Raw genomic sequence first — 23467 nt, 5'->3', positions numbered from 1 at the left:
TCTTTAAAAAATATATTTTTTTAAAAAACCACGTTTAATCAACTTAAAAAAAATAATTTTTAAAAAATCCAAGTTTAATCTGCTTATAAAATATATATTTTTTAAAAAAAAAACACGTTTAATAAACTTAAAAAAAAATAATTTTTAAAAAATCCAAGTTTAATCTGCTTTTAAAAAATCTTTTTTTTTAAATCCACATTTGTGCTACTTTTAACAAATACTTTTTTAAAAAATCAAAGTTAAATATACTTTTAACAAATATTTTTTTTTTTAAAAATCCACGTTTTAGCTGCTTTTAAAAAATCCAAGACAGAAAAAATATTTTTTTTTCTTTATAAAAATCCAAGTTTGAAAAAATATTTTTTTATAAAAATCCACGCTTTAACTGCTTTTAAAAAATCCGAGATAGAAAAAATATTTTTTTTATAAAAATATTATCCAAGTTTGAAGAAATATTTCTTTTTAAAAAATCCACGTTTGAAACAATAATTTTTTATAAAAATCCACATTTGAATAAATATTTTTTTTATAAAAATTTACGTTTGATAAAATATTTTCTTATGAAAATCCACGTTTGAAAAAATATTTTTTTATAAAAATCCACGTTTGAAAAAATATTTTTTTATAAAAATCCACGTTTGAAAAAATATTTTTTTATAAAAATCTACGTTTAAAAAAAAATTGAAATCTAAGTTTAAAAATTTTTTTTTTGGAAATTCAATGTTTAAAAATTATTTTTTTTTATAAAATCCACATTTGAAAAAAATATTTTTTATAAAACTCTACGTTTGAAAAAATATTTTTTTAAATACACGTTTAAAAAACTATTTAAAAAAAAATTTAAAAATATTTAAAATAAGTCCACGTTTAAATATGTAGTAGAAAGTCCACGTTTGAAATGTTTTTAATCTACGTTTTAATCCACGGTTGGAATATTAGAATTTTTGAATCCACGTATCTTTTGATAAAAAAAATATTTTTTAATCCACGTTTATTTGTCTATATTTTTTTTTAAATCGTAATTTTACAAAAATTATTTTTTTTAAGAAAAAATATTTTTTTTAAGACAAGTCCACATTTTCGTGCCGTTTGAAAAAATATTTTTTTTTAAACCCATGTTTATGCAGCTTTAAAAAAAGTAAAAAAATCAAAATTTAAAAAAGTAAAAAAAAAATCAATTTTTAAAAAAATCAATTACATTTAATTTCAAATATCCACGTTTTTGTGGCTTTTGAAAAAATATTTTTAAAAAAATCCACATTAATGTGACTTTGGAAAAATATTCTTTTAAATACACCTTTTGCGGCTTTAAAAAAATATTATTTTAAAAAAATCATTTTTTGTGGCTTTAAAAAAAATATTCTATAAAAAAATCTAAATTTTGGGGGTCTTAGACAAATATTTTTTAAAACTTCCACGTTTATGTGGCTTTCGAAAAACTATTTACAAACTATTTTTAAAAAAATTAAGTCCATGTCGTTGCAAAAAAAATATTGAAAGATGTTTTAAAAAAACCTACGTGTTTTCAATAAAATATGATTTTTTAAAACGTGAATTCTTTACGTTTACGTGAAACAAAAAAATAATTCAGGGCCGCGAAATAGAAAAAGCCCAGGGCTTCGTATTTGGAAAGCGTATTTATTTATTTATTTATTTATTTTTTTTTTTTGAAAAGTTTGTTTTCAAAAAATCTTTAACAATTATTTTTTTTAATTTAATATATTCCAAACCATATTGTCCAGAACGAATATTTTTTCCTTGGCAACACTTTCGTTGATTTCCCATAATACAATTTAATTTATGTTTTGCCAACAAATATACTCCTCTAAGTATACTACGAAAATTCCTCTTAACCGTCAAGAGGTATCTTCACAAAACCTCTCATCAATTCAGCCAATTATTGCCTATACTTTCGACACACAATTCAAGCCCACCCCACCATTCACAGACATTTCACAATTACTTCCACTTAATTTTGCCCATTTTCATAATGATGCGCCCCAAAGTATGCTAATTACTACAAGTCGTAATATTTTGCTCAGAAAACACACACCATTTTTAATGATGAGATTCCAAGGAAATTTTACGTTTGACAACTACGCGCATAGCAGAGGACGGAATTTTGTTTTTCACTAGAAATTTGCATTTTCCCACAAACGCACACACACACACACACACCCAATTATATATACATTCGTAGGAAACCCATTAACCATTAGCCTTAAAGTAGGCCACATGAATGAAATGTACTTCAAGTGTACTCTCGATGTTGCAGAAAAGCACTTCACAATTTATACAAGTCCCAACAAGCCAGTCGGCGAAGTTTGCCAAACTAATATGGTGGAAGAAAGGAAGGAAGGAAGGAGGTAAGAACATGAAACAAATTACAACAAATTACCATAACATGCCAAAAAGTATGCCAAACATTTGCCATTCCAAAAAAAAAAAAAATTAGGGGAGAACAAACACATAACCCAATCAATGCTGCCATTTTTCCTTTCAATGTCTCCAAAATAACCGTTACTGACAAATATTCATAATCCCCCTAACATTTTTTGCAGGATCCATGTTTATGTAAACCATTACCAATATTCTAATGACCTAAAAGTATGCAATGGAGTACATTTTGAACATGTTATTATTTGGCACAGCAGAAAATGTAAATAGGTTTACACACTCTCTCTCTCTCTCTCTCACACTCTCTCTGCCAGTTCCCCATTATCGAGAAAAGTAATGGCATTCATTTTTGCCAATTTAATTGATATTACATTTGCCTCCTAAATGTATGCTCCAGTTTTTATGTTTTTATGCAAAATAGACAAAATTGACCCATTTTGAGAGGCAGCCAAATATGATTTAATTTAGAATGAATGGCAAATGACAGGAAACAATGTTGTTATGCAAATAAGTAGCTGGGAAAATGATTGGAAAAACGATTGGGTGGCGGACGGCGGGAGGTGGTAAATGGTTTTGTCATTTTTCTGGTAATTGCCATAAAGACAACTTAGGGAGGTAAGTGTTTAGGTTGTTAGGGAAACTTCATTAGGTTAGATTTTTGAATATTTTATACCCTCCACCATAGCATGGAGGGTATATTAAGTTTGTCCTTCCGTTTGTAACACCTCGAAATATACATTTTAGACCCCACAAAGTGTATATATTCTTGATCTGCATAAAATTCTATGTCGATTTAGCGATGTCCGTCCGTCTGTCCGTCTATCTGTCTGTCCGTCTATCCGTCTGTCCGCCTGTAGAACTCACTCTAGCCTCCGAACGAAATGAAGTAGGTTGATCAAATTTTACTCAAATGTGTATTATGTCTGCAGGACTTTTGGTGTTGAAAATCGGTCAAGTAGGTCTACGATTTGGTATAGCCCCCATATAACGGTACCTCCCGATATTCGGTATTTTGATGATTTTAGCGACATTAATCACCGGAATTGTTTCAAATTTGGTATTTGAAGTTCGTAGTGGGTACTACATCCTACGACAGAAAATTTTCTGTATAGGTCCACGTCTTCGTATAGCTCCAATATAACAGTACCCTCTATATTCGGTATTTTGATGATTTTAGCGACATTATTCACTGGAAATGTTTCAAATTTGGCATTTGAAGTTTTTTAATGGATACTACAGCCTAAGACAGAAAATTGTCTGTGCAGGTCCACGCCTTCGTATTGCCCTCACATTACGGTACCTCCCGAGATTCGGTATTTTGATGATTTTAGCGACATTATTAACCGGAATTGTTTCAAATTTGGTATTTGAAGTTCGTAATGGATACTACAGCCTATGACAGAGAATTGTCTGTGCCGGTCCACGTCTTCGTATATCCCCCATATAACGGTACCTCCCGATATTCGGTATTTTGGTGCTATTTGCGACATTATTCACCGGAATTGTTTCAAATTTGGTATTTGAAGTGCGTAGTGGGTACTACAGCCTATGACAGAAAATTTTCTGTATAGGTCCACGTCTTCGTATAGCGCCCATGTAACAGTACCTCCCGATATTCGGTATTTTGATGATTTTAGCGACATTAATCACCGGAATTGTTTCAAATTTGGTATTTGAAGTTCGAAATGGATACTACAGCCTATGACAGAAAATTGTCTGTGCAGGTCCACGTCTTCGTATAGCCCCCATATAATGGTACCTCACGATATTCGGTATTTTGAAGATTTTAGCGACATAATTCACCGGAATTGTTTTAAATTTGGTATTTCAAGTTCGTAGTGGATACTAAAGCCTGTGACAGAAAATCGTCTGTTCAGGTCCACGTCTTCGTATAGCGCCCATAAAACAGTCCTCTTCGATATTTGGTATTTTGATGATTTTTGCGACATTATTCACCGGAATTGTTTCAAATTTGGTGTTTGCAGTTCCTAATGGGTACTACAGCCTATGACAGAAAATTTTCTGTATAGGTCCACGTCTTCGTATTGCCCCCATATGACGGTACCTCACGATATTCGGTATTTTCATGATCTTAGCGACATTATTCACCGGAATTATTTCGAATTTGGTATTTGAAGTTCGGAATGGGTACTACAGCCCATGACAGAAAATTGTTTGTACAGGTCCACGTTTTGGTATATCCCCCATATAACGGTACCTCCCGATATTCGGTATTTTCATGATTTTAGTGACATTATTCACCGAAATTGTTTCAAATTTGGTATTTGAAGTTCGGAATGGGTACTACAGCCCATGACAGAAAATTGTCTGTACAGAATTTATATATACCGACTGATATATTTTTACTTGCTTTTTAATAAAAGTCACTACGACTTAATCCCCAAAAATCTTCTTAAATCCCCCCATAGCTGTAGAGATGTCCCTGAAAATTCCCACCCATCAGCCATCATAAATCACCCTCCTTTCCATTGTCGTCATAGTCAATTGCAATTTGATAAGGCACAGTGCACACAGCAGCTGATGCTGCTCCCCTGTCGCAGATGATTTAAAACTGACCTTTCCTCCTCCTTCCTGTTCCTGCTGCGAGCCATGTTTGCACGCAATTCTCTCGCAGGACTCCTTCAATAACAGCGACCAAAGTAATGGCGTGCGGTTAATTATTTTTGCAACTCAAAGGCAAAAAAAAAAAAGAGGAGAAACTATTCCCATAAGGCAAGGAGCTATTCCAGTTTTTTTTTTTTTTGGTAGCCTTTGCAAAGGATGAGCTCAGTTTGAGGACCAGGAGAGAGAGAGGAAGAAAGTTGGAAATTATGAGAGTCCTGTTTGACATGAGATAACACAGCGAGACATGAGAAAGTAAATGAAACGTTTACTCCAATGGACTATGGGGTAACGCCACATTCACTATTCTCCGACAAGCTTGATAGCTTATCTATGGCCAGCCGGCAACATGATGGTTGCCGCTCTTGTTGTTGTTGTTGTTAGTGTTCTTGTAATTTGTTCCCTTTTGACCCATACAACAATCATCGTCATAGTCGTCGTTGTCATCCTCGTCGAACATGGCACAGGGAGTCATGGCAATATCCCTGGGCCTGCGAATACGAATTTAATGTTACAACAATTTTTGTTCTTCGCCCTATTCATGAGGGTCCTTCCTGGTCTTATCTTTCGCATATTGCAATCAAACTAGTAATAAATGTACTGTAACTTCAACCTTAATGGCACAAAACTGTAATAAGAGGCAATCGCCAGCATCATGGTCCACATAAGGACACTCGGCGCCTTTGTGTCGGACAATGTTCAATGGATTGTTAAAATCGTAGGGGGGGAAGAAAATGCCATGCCATTCTTTTCATCCTCCCGTCCATCCGTCCATCCATCAGCTCGATGGGCATAAAGTAATGCTGTTTAATTTCATTCTCTGCTCTCTCTTTTATCCTTCCTCTTTTGTGTGCAAAGGAGGCCATTTTGTTGTAATTATAATTATAACACCATGGCAACCCAGGGGTGTTGTTGTTGCTGTTGTCGTGTAGCAATTAAGAAATCAAGGAGCAGGACTTAATAAGGATCAATGCAAAATTAAATATAAATGTATGCCCATTTATATATCTCCGCTGTCGTTGTTAACGAAATTATTTACCAATTTTATTGTATACTTTTAGGCGGCCTAGACGGTGGAGGGGGATACGTTTTTGGTTCAGATAATGAAAACGAAGAATGTATTTGCTTTTTCGTTTTTCGTAAATAACAATATCGTATCGCTGCGATAAATATTTTACATATGTAATAATGTATTAATTACGATATTTATGATGGGAGTTAAAAGCTTGCTTCAGCTGATTTTATTGCACGTTAAATGAAGCATACTTTTTGGGGGAAAGATAAAACTACTAAAAAGAGAACTATGAGAATTTGTAAAAAAAATATCACCTGGTAATAATTTTTCTGTATAGAAAAAAAAAATTATCACCTGGTGATAATTTTTTTTTTCCTATACAGAAAAATTATCACCAGTGATAATTTTTTTTTTCCTATACAGAAAAATTATCACCAGTGATAATTTTTTTTTTCCTATACAGAAAAATTATCACCAGTGATAATTTTTTTCCTATACAGAAAAATTATCACCAGTGATAATTTTTTCCTATACAGAAAAATTATCACCAGTGATAATTTTTTTTCCTATACAGAAAAATTATCACCAGTGATAATTTTTTTTCCTATACAGAAAAATTATCACCAGTGATAATTTTTTTTCCTATACAGAAAAATTATCACCAGTGATAATTTTTTTTCCTATACAGAAAAATTATCACCAGTGATAATTTTTTTTCCTATACAGAAAAATTATCACCAGTGATAATTTTTTTTTCCTATACAGAAAAATTATCACCAGTGATAATTTTTTTTCCTATACAGAAAAATTATCACCAGTGATAATTTTTTTCCAATACAGAAAAATTATCACCAGTGATAATTTTTTTTTCCTATACAGAAAAATTATCACCAGTGATAATTTTTTTTTTCCTATACAGAAAAATTATCACCAGTGATAATTTTTTTCCTATACAGAAAAATTATCACCAGTGATAATTTTTTTCCTATACAGAAAAATTATCACCAGTGATAATTTTTTTTTCCTATACAGAAAAATTATCACCAGTGATAATTTTTTTTCTTATACAGAAAAATTATCACCAGTGATAATTTTTTTTCCTATACAGAAAAATTATCACCAGTGATAATTTTTTTTCCTATACAGAAAAATTATCACCAGTGATAATTTTTTTTTCCTATACAGAAAAATTATCACCAGTGATAATTTTTTTTCCTATACAGAAAAATTATCACCAGTGATAATTTTTTTTCCTATACAGAAAAATTATCACCAGTGATAATTTTTTTTCCTATACAGAAAAATTATCACCAGTGATAATTTTTTTCCAATACAGAAAAATTATCACCAGTGATAATTTTTTTCCTATACAGAAAAATTTGATAATTTTTTTCCTATACAGAAAAATTATCACCAGTGATAATTTTTTTCCAATACAGAAAAATTATCACCAGTGATAATTTTTTTCCAATACAGAAAAATTATCACCAGTGATAATTTTTTTCCAATACAGAAAAATTATCACCAGTGATAATTTTTTTCCAATACAGAAATATTATCACCAGTGATAATTTTTTCCCTATACAGAAAAATTATCACCAGTGATAATTTTTTCCCTATACAGAAAAATTATCACCAGTGATAATTTTTTCCCTATACAGAAAAATTATCACCAGTGATAATTTTTTCCCTATACAGAAAAATTATCACCAGTGATAATTTTTTCCCTATACAGAAAAATTATCACCAGTGATAATTTTTTCCCTATACAGAAAAATTATCACCAGTGATAATTTTTTCCCTATACAGAAAAATTATCACCAGTGATAATTTTTTTCCTATACACACAAATTGTCAGCAGTGATAATTTTTTTCCTATACAGAAAAATTATCAGCAGTGATAATGTTTTTCCTATACAGAAAAATTATCAGCAGAGATAATTTTTTTTCTACACAGAAAAATTATCAGCAGTGATAATTTTTTTCCTATACAGAAACATTATCAGCAGTGATAATTTTTTCCTATACAGAAAACTTATCTGCAGTGATAATTTTTTTCTATTTTTTTTGTTTTTTCTAAAAATTATCACCTGGTGATAACTTTTCGGTATGGGAAATAGGAATAGGTGATAATTTTTCTGTATAGAAAAAAAAAAATTATCACCCGTGATAATTTTTCCGTATAAAAAAAAAAATTATCACCCGTGATAATTTTTCCGTATAGAAAAAAAAAAATTTCCGTATAGAAAAAAAAAAATATCACTGGTGATAATTTTTCCGTATAGAAAAAAAAATATTATCACCTGGTGATCATTTTTCTGTATAGAAAAAAAAAAATTATCACCTGGTGATAATTTTTCTGTATAGGAAAAAAAATTATCACCTGGTGATTATTTTTCTGTACAGGAAAAAAAATTATCACCTGGTGATAATTTTTCTGTACAGGAAAAAAAATTATCACTGGTGATAATTTTTCTGTATAGGAAAAAAAATTATCACCTGGTGATAATTTTTCTGTATAGGAAAAAAATTATCACCTGGTGATAATTTTTCTGTATAGGAAAAAAATTATCACCTGGTGATAATTTTTCTGTATAGGAAAAAAATTATCACCTGGTGATAATTTTTCTGTATAGGAAAAAAATTATCACCTGGTGATAATTTTTCTGTATAGGAAAAAAATTATCACCTGGTGATAATTTTTCTGTATAGGAAAAAAATTATCACCTGGTGATAATTTTTCTGTATAGGAAAAAAATTATCACCTGGTGATAATTTTTCTGTATAGAAAAAAAAGATTATCACCTGGTGATAATTTTTCTGTATAGAAAAAAAAGATTATCACCTGGTGATAATTTTTCTGTATAGAAAAAAAAAGATTATCACCTGGTGATAATTTTTCTCTATAGAAAAAAAAGATTATCACCTGGTGATAATTTTTGTGTATAGAAAAAAAAGATTATCACCTGGTGATAATTTTTCTGTATAGAAAAAAAAGATTATCACCTGGTGATAATTTTTCTGTATAGAAAAAAAAGATTATCACCTGGTGATAATTTTTCTGTATCACCTGGTGATAATTTTTCTGTATAGGAAAAAAAATTATCACCTAGTGATAATTTTTCTGTATAGGAAAAAAATTATCACCTAGTGATAATTTTTTTTTTTTCTGTATAGGAAAAAAATTTTCACCTAGTGATAATTTTTCTGTATAGGAAAAAAAATTATCACCTGGTGATAATTTTTCTGTATAGGAAAGACAATTATCACTGGTGATAATTTTCTGTATAGAAAAAACAAATTATCACCTGGTGATAATTTTTTTGCATAGAAAAAATATCACTGGTGATAATTTCTCTGCATAGGAAAAAAGTTATCACCTAGTGATTATTTTTCTGTAAAGGAAAAAAATTATCACTTGGTGATAAAAAAATATCACTGGTGATAATTTTTCCCTATAGAAAAAAAATATCACATAACTTTTTCCTATAGAAAAATTATCACTGATGATAATTTTTTCCGGTTGGATAATTTTTTCGAAACTTTACCGATGTTAAAATTATTTTCAAGCGAGTGATAATTTTTCTTGAAATCTTACTTTAAATAAATTATTTTTATTATTCCTTCATTATCACATTTGCCTCACACTTTTCCTGTTTACAAGATCCGAACAATTCAATTCAACATTCTTGGCATCCTTGTATATCGTTCCCATGGCCATTCAGCTTTAGGCAATACATCAAGGAATAGAACATTTGCATTTCAACTGTTTCTACTCTGGCCAATGGCAAAAGATGCTCATTGCCTTCTTTCTCTCTGCCATTGGCTCTCTCTTTCCCTCCCTCTCTTCCTCTCTCTATATGTAACTCCATTCAAATGGCAGCAGCTACGCTTTCCAAAACATGAAATGAATTATATCCTGCAATATTTTAACTTTGGCCTGGAAAAATTCTACTTCTACTTTGCCCGACGTTGAGCAGATGGACGGACGGACGGACGGACGGATGAGTCGTCAGTGTCAGCTTTCAGATGATTTGAAGAAGACTTGCTGTTGGCCTTGCGAAAAATGAGAAAATTTCCACTCTCAACAACTATGCAACAATCATGTACGCGACAGCCAACATACCATCATCCTGGCCAACTGTCCATTCAACCATCCATCCTGCCATATATCCATCCAACTAACCATTTATCCTCCATCCACGGAACATAACCATTGCCGTCATTTAGATCAACATTAGTTGCACTCAGAGCATATCAAATTGTAGTTGAGTTTTTATCATTCGTTTAGAAATGCAGCTTCCGCAAATGAACGGGAGGAGGGTGGGGGGAGGAAGTCCTAGATGCAGATACCAGTGGCATTCTAAACGTCCAGCTGCTCTCGTCTACACCACCAAGAATTTTATTTGAATATTTGTGTTCAAATTTCAAGGGAGTAATAAATCTCTGAATTTTTTCCATCTCCTCATTCCTGTGGTGGCGAGGAAGGAAGAGACAACAGGCCAGAAACACTTCAGCTCTCCGGAATCACGAATGATAGTAACCAACTGCCCGTGCAGCATTCACTTCAGACAACTGGTGTCCTTTTTTTCCTACCTCTGCTGCTGCTGCAACAGCAAATAAATGAAGTTGGAGCGCAAGGATGTTTGCCTGCCACTGGGTAAAACTTCTCCCAGAATGCCTGCCGGCCAGAAGAACTATGTGTATGGTGGTTAGTTAGTTACTGAATAAATACGGAAAAACGAAACTACACAAAAGTTTAATTCAAAACTAGGATTTTTTCTCCAAACTTGTTTTTTGGCAAGGACCTTCAAAACTTACCGCATGATAATTGGCACTGTCTATGGAATAGTTGACCAAAAATGAAACGAAACTTTGTTAACCACAATGAGTTAACAATATGGCTTAAATGGAAAAATTAACCACATCCCAAGTAGACAAGGTTAAATAACCATGAAGTGGGAGAGAGAGAGAGAGCCAGAGAGGGAGCGGGAGCGAAAGAGCAGATAATTTAAAGTTATAATGATGATTAGATAGGAAGTTGAACGAGGAAACTTTAAATGGAGCAAATTGCACAATTTATCAGTGATAAGTTTATCACCAGTGATATCTTTTTCCTAAACAGAAAAATTATCACCAGTGATAATTTTTTTCTTCTATACAGAAAAATTATCACCAGATGATAATTTTTGTTCCCATACAGAAAAATTATCACCAGGTGATAATTTTTATTTCTATACAGAAATATTATCACCAGGTGATAATTTTTTTTCCTATACAGAAAAATTATAATTTTTTCCTATAAAGAAAAAATTATCACCAGTGATAATTTTTTTTTTCCTATAAAGAAAAAATTATCACCAGTGATAATTTTTTTTCCTATAAAGAAAAAATTATAATTATTAAATTATAATTATTAGTGATAATTTTTATTCCTATAAAGAAAAAATTATCACCAGGTGATATTTTTTTTCCTATACAGAAAAATTATCACCAGGTGATATTTTTTTTCCTATACAGAAAAATTATCACCAGTGATAATTTTTTTTCCTATACAGAAAAATTATCACCAGTGATAATTTTTTTTCCTATACAGAAAAATTATCACCAGTGATAATTTTTTTCTATAGGGAAAAATTTTTCTATAGGGAAAAATTATCACCAGTGATAATTTTTTTCTATACAGAAAAATTATCACCAGTGATAATTTTTTTCTATACAGAAAAATTATCACCAGGTGATAATTTTTTTTCTATACAGAAAAATTATCACCAGGTGATAATTTTTTTTTTCTATACAGAAAAATTATCACCAGGTGATAATTTTTTTTTTCTATACAGAAAAATTATCACCAGGTGATAATTTTTGTTTCTATACAGAAAAATTATCACCAGGTGATAATTTTTTTTTTCTATACAGAAATTATTAGTGATAATTTTTTTTCCTATACAGAAAAATTATCACCAGTGATAATTTTTTTTCCTATACAGAAAAATTATGATAATTTTGTGATAATTTTTTTTTCCTATACAGAAAAATTATCACTGGTGATAATTTTTTATTTCTATACAGAAAAATTATCACCAGTGATAATTTTTTATTTTTATACAGAAAAATTATCACCAGTGATAATTTTTGTTTTCTATACAGAAAAATTATCACCAGTGATAATTTTTGTTTTCTATACAGAAAAATTATCACCAGGTGATAATTTTTTTCCTATACAGAAAAATTATCACCAGGTGATAATTTTTTTCCTATACAGAAAAATTATCACCAGGTGATAATTTTTTTCCTATACAGAAAAATTATCACCAGGTGATAATTTTTGTTCCTATACAGAAAAATTATCACCAGGTGATAATTTTTTTCCTATACAGAAAAATTATCACCAGGTGATAATTTTTTTCCTATACAGAAAAATTATCACCAGGTGATAATTTTTTTCCTATACAGAAAAATTATCACCAGGTGATAATTTTTTTCCTATACAGAAAAATTATCACCAGGTGATAATTTTTTTCCTATACAGAAAAATTATCACCAGTGATAATTTTTGTTTCCTATACAGCAAAATTATCACCAGTGATAATTTTTTTCCTATATAGAAAAATTATCACCAGTGATAATTTTTTTTTCCTATACAGAAAAATTATCACCAGTGATAATTTTTTTTCCTATACAGAAAAATTATCACCAGTGATAATTTTTTTTCCGATACAGAAAAATTATCACCAGGTGATAATTTTTTTTCCTATACAGAAAAATTGTCACCAGGTGATAATTTTTTTTCCTATACAGAAAAATTGTCACCAGGTGATAATTTTTGTTCCTATACAGAAAAATTATCACCAGTGATAAAAAATTATCTCTCTCTCCTTAAAATATAGCCGTTTTCCAAATTTTATGCAACTTTTTGCTTTAATTTTTAAGTGGCTGCCTTAAATCTTAAATCAATATTTGGCACTCACTTACCACACCATTTCTCTCTAACCCTCTCTCCCTCCCTACCCTTTCGAATACGGAAAATTATTTTCCTAACCCCCTTGGCATATTTTCATTGACATTATTTACACTTCATAAAGTTTGCAATCGATTGAACATCTCGCATTTCCTTGCCATTTTGTGACAATATAATTGCAAGCCAACCACTCACTGCTGCTCATGGCTGCTAAATGGTCTCTTGGAAACCCCCAGCCCCATCACATCATCATTGCCATTTCCACTTCTTTACTTTGTCACAACACTTACCAATTGCCATTGCCGTTTCTTGGGCATCGCCCGTCACCATTTTCACCCGAACACCGCTCTGCATCAACAGCTCGATGGACTCCCGCACCAGGGGCCGTGGCGGATCGGTAATGCCAACTAATCCACAATAGACCAAATCTTGCAGATTCTTGCCTTTGGCCAATGCCAAAACCCGCAATCCTTTACGACCAATTTCATAAGCTTCCGCCAAAAATTCCGCTTCATTTTGCTTCGTCAATGGCATCGTCTGCGAGCCAAACTTGTATTTCGTGCACTGGGGCAGCAGCATGTCGAGCGCCCCCTTGGCAAAGTAGATTTCCTCCTTGTTGTTGTTGTACTTGTGTATGCACTTAACGGCCATCATCTTTTGCTCCGACGAGAAGGGGTATTCTTGGATGCGTACATAATTTTCGGCGGTGGCATACATGCCATTCTTCATGGCCGCTGCAATGAGGGCACCCTCGGTGGGCTGGCCCAGCAGGGTGCCATTTTGGATGTAGGCATTGTTGCAGACCGCACCGATTTCCAGGAGATTGGTGATATTAGACTTGGCCATTTCGACATTGTTGCAATTGCGTATGTGGATCTCACCCTGGTCATTGTAACCGGCTCCCGTGACATCAGCCATATAGCCATCGGAGGTAATGATCACGGTGACTGTCATTTCATTTTTGGTGAGGGTTCCCGTCTTGTCAGAGCATATGACATTGACACAACCCAGTGTCTCCACAGTGGGCAGCTTCTTGACAATGGCATTACGTTTGGCCATACGCATTACGCCCAAGGCCAGGGTCACGGTAACGACAATGGGTAGACCCTCCGGGATGGCTGCCACAGCCAGGGACACAGAAATGTTGAACATTTCCGTCAAGGGTTTACCCTGCAGCCAACCCAGCAGTATGATGACCCCTATAATTAGGAAGGAGTAGAAACTCAGCTGGGCCCCTAAAATATCCATGGATTTTTGTAGCGGTGTCTTGGGTGCCTCCTCGGCCTGCATCATTTTAAAGACCTCACCAAATTCACTGCGCTCTCCTGTGCTCACCACAATACCCTTGCCATTGCCGCATCGCACCAGGGTACCCATAAAGGCAATATTTTTCATGTTCGTGTGGTCCTTGTTGCCCATGTTGTTGAGCAACATATCGGTACATTTGCGCGAAGGCTCCGTTTCGCCTGTAAAACTCGATTCGTCTATGGACAAATCAATGGCCTCGAATAGCCTGACATCGGCCGGCACCCGATCGCCCACATTCAAATGGACAATATCGCCCGGCACCAATTCGCGTGCCAGAAATGTTTCCAAGCGCGATTCGCGCAAGCAGTGGCATTCGGGCGGTACCAGCTTCTTTAACTCCTCCAGACTTTTTTCGGAGCGATATTCCTGAATAAATGCCACCGTCACCACAATAATTATGGCTATTGTTATGCTGACCGCATCGTCGTACTGTTTCATTACCACCGACACCAGAGCGGAACCGAGCAGCAGGAGAATGAGAGGATTCTTAAATTGTTCTATATACTTCTTCCATGTGGGATCTTCTTCGATGACATTCAGCTCATTTTGGCCGATGATTTTTGCCCGATACTTGGCCTCGGTCCATTTGAGGCCGGTGCGGACATCGACCTGTAGTCGACCCGCCACCTCAGAGGCACTGAAAGTGGATGATTCTGCGGTTGTCAGTAACATTTCGGGGGTAAGTGTGGAACCCGTCTGGAAGAGAAAAATAAGGGGACAATTGTTAGAGGGTTTGGATAAGAAATTTTAAAAAATATTTAATTTAAGATTAAAAAAATAATAACGAAATTGATAATGATCCAATGATATTATTACAGATTTCGATTATAGCCTAGACAGTTCCCTTTCGAATCCAAGAAATTTCATGAAGATCGACCAACTACATCAAAAGTTATGACCCGAACAAAGCATGACCAAAATTAATGCTCAACATCTTTTGGACGTGTCTATTTAGAGCCATATCTCTGAAACTTGATGAGCTATAGCAAAATGTCCAAAATACAATTTAAGAAGCAGGCAATAACCTTCAAAACTTAATTTAAATATTGCCGATATAAAAATTGGTTCAAAAGTTATGACCTCCAAAACATTATGACGCAAAAAAATCCAAAAATGTGCGCGATTGCATACCTTGGCCAATATCTCTGGTATTTTGGGAGTTACACAAAAATTTTAAAATGTCATTTTCGATTAAGAGAAATTCTCTTTAAAAATCAACCTAAATATCGGAGATACACCGGATGGTTTAAATGTTACAGCCTCAAGAAGGCATGATGAACCATAAACAATTATTCTCACCTGCATTATATCAGCCATATCTTTGGTATTTGATCAATGCGAAAATGTTTCCCATATCTCAGAAAATGGCTTTTTACACTCAGATTATATCCTAGATAATTCATATTTGAACCTAAGTTACATCACAAAGATCAAACAACTACATCAAAAGTTATAGGTCGAAAATGCTTGACCATAAATTTACACATACTTTCCTTTGGAATAGTTTATTTTGTACCATATCTCCGAAAATCGATGAGCTATAGCAAAATGTTCGAAATACAATTTAAGGAGTAGGCAATACTATTTAATAATCTGTTTAAGTAATGCCGATGCATAAAGTGATTCAAAAGTTATGGCCTTAAATATATCATACGCCAAAAGAATTCCAAAAAAATTGCGTGCTTGTATGTCTAGGCCAATATCTCTGGTATTTTGGGAGTTACATCAAAAATTTTAAAAGTGATTTTAAATTATTTTCAATTCTCTTTAAAAATCAATTAAAATATTGACAATACACCAGCCGGTCTAAATGTTACAGCCTCAACAAGGCATGACAAACAAATTAAAAATACCCATATGTACATCATTTTGTACATATCTCAGGTATTTGAAAAGTTATGAGAAAAATTTTTCTTAGGCTTTCTCAGCGTCGACATTCCTCTTAAAAACTCAATTAAAATATTATTAATACAAGATTTAGTTCAAGAGTTATGACTACTAACAAATAGTAACGCAAAAAAATTCAAACATTTGCGTTTTAGCATATTTTGGCTTATATCTCGAGAATTTGATCAGTTATTTAAAAATTCTAAGAAACTAGTTCCAAGAACAGAAGAATCTCTTCAAAAATCCATTTTTATGTTGACGATCTACCAGTTAGTTCAAAAGTTACGGCAAGATCAATCCATGAGCAAAATACAAAATTTTGCGTAATTGTAATTTTGACCATATCTCAGGAATTTACTCAGATATAACAATTTTTTCAACTACTGATTTAAAGAATAGACAATGCTCTGCAACGGGCGATTTGAATATATCCAATACAACAACCAGTTCAAAAGTTATGGTCTCTAATTAAAATCATAATAGAACAAAATTGCAAACATTTCGCCTTAGTATATTTTGGCTTATATCTCGAAAATCTGATTAGTTATTTAAAAATTCTAAGAAACTAGTTCCAAGAGCAGAAGAATCTCTTCAAAAAACCATTTTGATGCCGACGATCAACCAGCTAGTTGAAAAGTTGCGGCAAGATCAATCCATGAGCAAAATTCAAAATTTTGCGTAAATGTAATTTTGACCATATCTCATGAATTTGCGCTGATATTATAAAATTTCCAAATACGCATTTAAAGAATAGTTAATAATCTTCTAATATTAAATTAAATATTTCTAATACATGCACCAGTTCCAAAGTTATGGCTCCCAAGATAGCATGGAAGAAAAAAAATTGAACAGGATTGCGCAACAATATATTTGGGCTCATATCTCAGGAATGTGACTAGTTTCATTAACATTGCTGCATACGAATTTTTGTGACAAACACAACTTTTCAAAAATCCGATAAAATTTAGACAATACTTCAAAAAGTTCAAAAGCTATGACCCCAAAACATTTGGCGGAGAAATTCTCAAAAGTAATGGACATTAGAATGACATTAAAGGAAATATTTTTGTATATCTTTAGTATTTTATTAATTATATGAATCAAATTTTTAATTTTGGTTTAAAGTCGATAATCTTGGCTTTCAAAATCAAGTAGTTTTAATGAGAAATGTTGATTTCTTCCGATGATATGGCCTCTTGAATACGATTACCGAGACAATTTTAAAAACAACAAAATTTGTGTTTCTTATATTTTCCTAATATTTCGGAGAGTTTATGAGCTATTTTCAGCGATTTATTAATTTATGTTTAAGAGGAGCATTCTTTTCTTCCAAAAACAAATGATTTTATGGAGATGCGTTGACTATTTCAAAAGTTATGAGCACTGCACGAAACTTACGAAGGAAATCATTAAAATTAAAATACTACAGGCGTCACATATATTTTCGTTGGATCTCGGGCATTTTATTAGATATTTTAAAAAAGTTTTGAATTTTGGTTTAATGGCAGAACTCTTAGCTTTCAAAATAAAGACATTTCTTGGAGATACTCAGACTATTTTAGAAGATATGACTTATGGAAAAGGTTTACTGAGAAGGTCTTAGAAATTAAATCAAAAGTATCATATCACTTATATTTTCGAGAAATCTCTGAAATTTCAGTAGCTATCTGAACAAAATTTTCTATTTTGTTTTAAGATAGTATTTTTGACTTTCCAAATTTCCAAGTAGTTTAATTGAGATACAGTGACTATTTTAGGAGTTATGGCTTTTAAAAATGGCTTACGAAGAAAATATAAAAATAAAATAATGACATCACTTATATTTTTGTGTTATCTCAGACATTTTATTAGTTATCTGGACTAAATTTGAAGTTTTTGTTTAAAGACAGCCTTTTTGGATCTCAAAATAATGTGGTTGCAAATAAATATATTCAATATTTTGGAAGTTATGCTCTCTACAGGAAACTTGCGAAAGAAATTTGAAGAATTAAAAAAATGACTTCCATATATTTTTGCCATATCTCGGGCATTTTGTGAGCTCTTTTTAGGAAGTTTTAAATTTTTATTTGAAGGCTGTATTCATGCCTTCCAAAATTGAGAAGTATTACCGAAATACATTTATAATTTCTAAAGTTATGGCCTCGACAATTAACATGCGTACCAAAATTTTTTTTGAATTAAAATGGATTTCCTGAAATTTTAGCTGTATCTCAGTTATTTATGCAGTTATATCAAACAATTTGTATGTGATTACTGAAAGCCAGTCTATTTGCCTTTCAAAATCGGGAGATATTTTTGTGATCTATAGTTTACTTTGGGAGTTATGGCTTCGAGAAAATGCATACGCAAATATAGAGGGTTTTTCGCAAATTCGGATTATTGTAAATTATTGGCGATAACTTTGTTAGCTAGTGAGCTATCTGAATATAATTTTTACCAGTTAAACAGTACGTGTTTCTCTTCCAAAATTCGCAAGGAGGATATTAAAAGAGGGGTTATAGGGGAAGAAAAAGCTTGAATAATTTGTAGATTAATTGGATTGGATTGGATTCTTAATTCGGACATCGGCAAATTTTTAGAGATATCTCTGTAATTTGGTAAGCTATCCATATATAATCTACATTCATTTAAAGGGGATATTTATGTCATATAATAAAAAAGTGGGAAGTATTCCTAGAAATGTCCTTTGTCGAAAAATCTTGAATGTCCTACCTCTCAAATTTATTTTCTATTGAAATTTCAAGTTCCCTCCGTTTTTTTGCCTTCCATTCCCTCCCAATCTTTTCCACGACGACTTAATTAAAGTCTAAACTAAATACTCATTTTAATACATTAATAGAAATGTCCTGGGCTGCCAAAGCCCCGAAACAGCAAAAAAAAAGGATAATTCCCTTATACCTGTATGGCAATTTGTTGCCCTTGTAAAACTTCCTGCTGTTGTCTGTGGTCTTGAATTTAATTAATTCCATACATTATGCGGGTAGGAGGCAAGGGTCTCCCCTTTGAGCAACAGGAGCTACAAGAGAACAAAATTTGTAAATCTACAAGATAAGGATGGAAGGTGGATAGACGAAAAAAAAAATTGGAACTCAACATTAACATCAACAATGAGTTGGTTGGTTTTTCTTCCTTGCCAAGGATACGAAATGTTCGGACTCTTTCTTTCACTCCCTTTTTCTTGCTTTGAAAGAGTGAAAAATAATCATCATTATTGCAATGTTATTGAAAAGCCGGCAAAAGACGCTGGGGGTATGGTCAACATGTTGTAATTACCCCAACTGATGGTTTGTCAGCTCATCAGTCACCCAGTCGGATGGTTGGCTGCTGATGGTGGCTAGCACAAAGTGTGGACCAAAACATTTGGCGGGTGGCAGTCTGAAGTAGTTTAATTTTGAGGGAGAAATGTTGGAAAACGTGGTATGGTGTTGACAGTTAAACTGAAAAGCTGGTCGGTTGAATGGTTGGTGGTTGGCTGGCTGGCTGGCTGTCAGAATGTTTGGAAGATGGCTTGAGTGCTACTTTGGCTGGCCATGACGACTGTTGATGGCTGGTTGGCTGGCTGGCTATGTTGGCCATTTTGGTTGTCTTCTTGGCTAATTTTCAATTGTCATCACAATGTGCTGCTTGTTTTTCCAAATTGCTGCCCCGCTGTCTTCCCCTTGCCCCACCGTACCCCCACCCATTTCAATGTATTGCTGTCATTTACAGAAACATTTTATTTCCTGAAAATAATAGTTTTTTTCCCCCACCAATTCAGCTTTTGTCTGTCAAGCATTTTGTAACTTTAACACAATGGAAGGAGGGAGTGGGGAGAGGACCAGAGGGCTTCTTTTCCTTTTCAAAAGAAGAAAAATAATAAGGAAAATGTATTCCGATTTCGCCATGGCAATGAAAAATTGCCAAGGAGACACACAATTTTTTCTTCCTGAACTAAAAATTGAAATGTCCACTTCCTCGTAACTCCCTCCCCTCTCTTACTCTCTTTTCTCTCTCTGGCTTCTCTGTGGGTAACCTATCACAAAAACGTGTTCGCAAATATTAATTTCATATTATGGCTCCACCATACATCATCATGTCACGCGAATGGAGATTATTATTCAAATGATTTGCCAGTGGAACTACTTGAAATAATAAAATGTAATTATTTGCAAAATTCATTGCATACTTCAAGGGGGAGGGGGGAGCGAATAATTAATGTTTATGGCACAGCCATAATTTAGGGATGGTTGGAGATATTTAATAAAATTTTAATTTGATTTTAATAAAGAAGTTAGCAAATTCATTGCATACTTTGGGGAGTAGAGAAAAAATTGTAACAAAAAGTCACAGCATACTTTTAGGCGCAGAAAACATTTTTTAAGGGAATTTTTATAATAAAGGAGGCTAGGTGGCATAGATTTTCCATAGGAAAACTTAAATTCAGTTTGGAAAAAGCAACAGCAGCAATCACCCATGCCATCCAATCACTGGCATCCCTATTAAATACCCTAAGGATTATTGCCTGAATTTTTTTTTAAGAGAAATTAAGATTTTATGATGAAGCCATGATGACTAGGATTGGAGAAGGATACTGCTGCTGCTGATGATGATGATGGCAATGATGACGAACCCCCAAAAGGAAATTCTAATTTCAAAAGGGTTTTTGATGGGGTCATAAAATAGTGGTTAGAATGAGGCGGGTTAGAACCGAAATGGTTTTTATGCTTATCCGAACAATGAGCAAAGGGCCACCATACTCCAAAAACCAAAGCTATTAATTTAATTTGTGATAATGGTTGTTGTGATATAACAAAAATAACAGCAACATCAACAACAACAAAATTATGATAAATGATTTTGTGGCTTTTTTGGGCAGCAGAATAAAAAAAAATAATATTGTGAAGGAAAAATAGATTTTGTATAAAGGCAATTTATTGAATTTTTAATGATTTGTGAAAATTTTCTGGAAAACTGAAAAAATCGAATAATTTATGCAACAAAATGGAGTATAACAGTTATGTTTAATATCATAGAACAGTTCTAAAACGATGTAAAACAGTCAAAAGGCTTTAGAATACTTTAAAACGTATTTAGTAGCAAAAATTGCGAGTATAACAGTTTGTATAACACTTTGGAAAATTGTATAAAAGTTAAACAAAATGAAAGAAATGGCTTTAGAACTTACACTGCCAGAAAATTTAAATAATTTTTGAAAAGCTAATGGAATATACAACCTCATTAAGTTCTGGTATGACACTTTTCATGTATAAGTGTTATACCAGCAACTTATTGAGGATATATATCCCTTATTTTAACGAAAATTGTAAAATTTGTGTGGCAGGGTAAGTTTAAAGCTAGTTCCCTAATGTTGGAAAAATGTTATATAATTTTTCAAAGTCTTATACTAACTGTTATATTCCAATTTTTTTTAAGCATTCATATATAATACTTATGAATATGTAATGGTAGTATTTGTTATAAAATATTATTAATAACAGTTAAAAGACTTTAGAATAATTTAAAACGTATTTAGTAACAAAAGTTGCGAGTATAACAGTTTGTATAACACTTTGGAAAATTGTATAACAGTTTTCCAAAATGAAAGAAATGAGTTCAGAACTTACACAGTCATTAAATTCTACTAATTTTGAAAAGGCAATGGAATATACAACCTCATTAAGTTGTTGGTATGTCACTTTACAGGTATAAGTGTTATACCAACAACTTAATTAGGATGCATATACCTTATTTAACGAAAATTATAAAAATTGTGTGGAAGTGTAAGTTCTAAAGCTAGTTCTTTAATGTTGGAAAAAGTGTATATAATTTTTCAAAGTCTTATACTAACTGTTATACTCGTAATTTTTTTAAATACATTCATATAGAAATGTTTATAAATATGTATTGGTATTATTTTTTATAAGATGTTATTGATAACAGTTAAAAGGCTTTAGAATAATTTAAAACGTATTTAGTAACAAAAGTTGCGAGTATAACAGTTTGTATAACACTTTGGAAAATTGTATAACAGTTTTCCAAAATGAAAGAAATGAGTTCAGAACTTACACTGTCATTAAATTCTACTAATTTTGAAAAGGCAATGGAATATACAACCTCATTAAGGTGCTGGTATGACACTTTACAGGTATAAGTGTTATACAAACAACTTAATTAGGATGTATATCCCTTATTTAACGAAAATTATAAAAATTATGTGGCAGGGTAAGTTCTAAAGCTAGTTCTCTATTGTTGGAAAATTTTATATATTTTTTCAAGGTATTATACTAACTGTTATACTGCCAAATTTTGAAAGGCATTCACAGAAAAATGTTTATGAATATGTAATGGTATTATTTGTTATAAAATGTTATTGATAACAGTTAAATGGCTTTAGAATAGGTTAAAACGTATTTAGAAACAAAAATTTCGAGTATAACAGTTTATATAACACTTTGGTAAATTGTATAACGGTTTACTAAAATTGGGAAAACGGCTTCGGAACTTACACTGTCATTAAATGTTAATAATTATTGAAAAGGTAATGGAATATACAACCTCATTAAGGTACTAGTATGACACTTTACATGTATAAGTGTTATACCAGCAACTTATTGAGGATATATATCCCTTATTTTAACAAAAATTGTAATATTTGTGTGGCAGGGTAAGTTCTAAAGCTAGTTCCCTAATGTTGGAAAAATGTTATATAATTTTTCAAAGTATTACACTAACTGTTATACTCGTAATTTTTAAAATGCATTTATATAGAGATGTTTATGAATATGTAATGGAAACATTTGTTATAATATATTATTAATAGCTTTAAATAGTTTAAATCGCATTTAGAACCAAAAATTTCGAGTATAACAGTTTGTATAACACTTTGGAAAATTGTATAACAGTTAACCAAAATTAAAGAAATGGCTTTAGAACTTACTCTGCCATTAAATATTAATAATTTTTGAAAAGGTAATGGAATATACAACCTCATTAAGGTGCTGGTATGACACTTTCATGTATAAGTGTTATACCAACATCTTAATGAGGATGTATACCCCGCATTTTAACGAAAATTATAAAAATTGTGTGGCAGGGTAAGTTCTAAAACTAGTTCTCTAATGTTGGAAAAATTTTATATAATTATACTAACTGTTATACTCGTAAATTTTGATAGGCATTTATATAGAATTTTTTTTTATGAATATGAAATGGAAATATTTGTTATAATACATTATTAATAGCTCTAGAATAGTTTAAAACGTATTTAGTAACAAAAGTTGCGAGTATAACAGTTTGTA

The 23467-nt window shown here is 32.1% G+C and overlaps 1 protein-coding gene across 5 annotated transcripts in view; it reads right to left on the bottom strand.

Moving 5' to 3' along the window:
• The window catches only part of LOC101895185 (calcium-transporting ATPase type 2C member 1), a 297818-nt gene that overhangs the window by 47561 nt on the left and 226790 nt on the right, over positions 1 to 23467 (bottom strand). For all 5 annotated transcript variants that reach the window (XM_059129428.1, XM_011292365.3, XM_011292360.3 and 2 more), the window contains one exon: positions 13286 to 14999. In XM_059129428.1, the coding sequence (XP_058985411.1) occupies positions 13286 to 14999 (1714 nt within the window). The remainder of the gene's footprint in view (positions 1 to 13285; positions 15000 to 23467) is intronic.

Source organism: Musca domestica, unplaced genomic scaffold, assembly GCF_030504385.1.
Source record: "Musca domestica strain aabys unplaced genomic scaffold, Musca_domestica.polishedcontigs.V.1.1 61, whole genome shotgun sequence".
In the NCBI taxonomy this organism is placed as follows: domain Eukaryota; kingdom Metazoa; phylum Arthropoda; class Insecta; order Diptera; family Muscidae; genus Musca; species Musca domestica.
The sequence above is the reverse complement of the archived record's forward strand: the minus strand, read 5'-3'. Positions and strand labels throughout refer to the sequence as shown.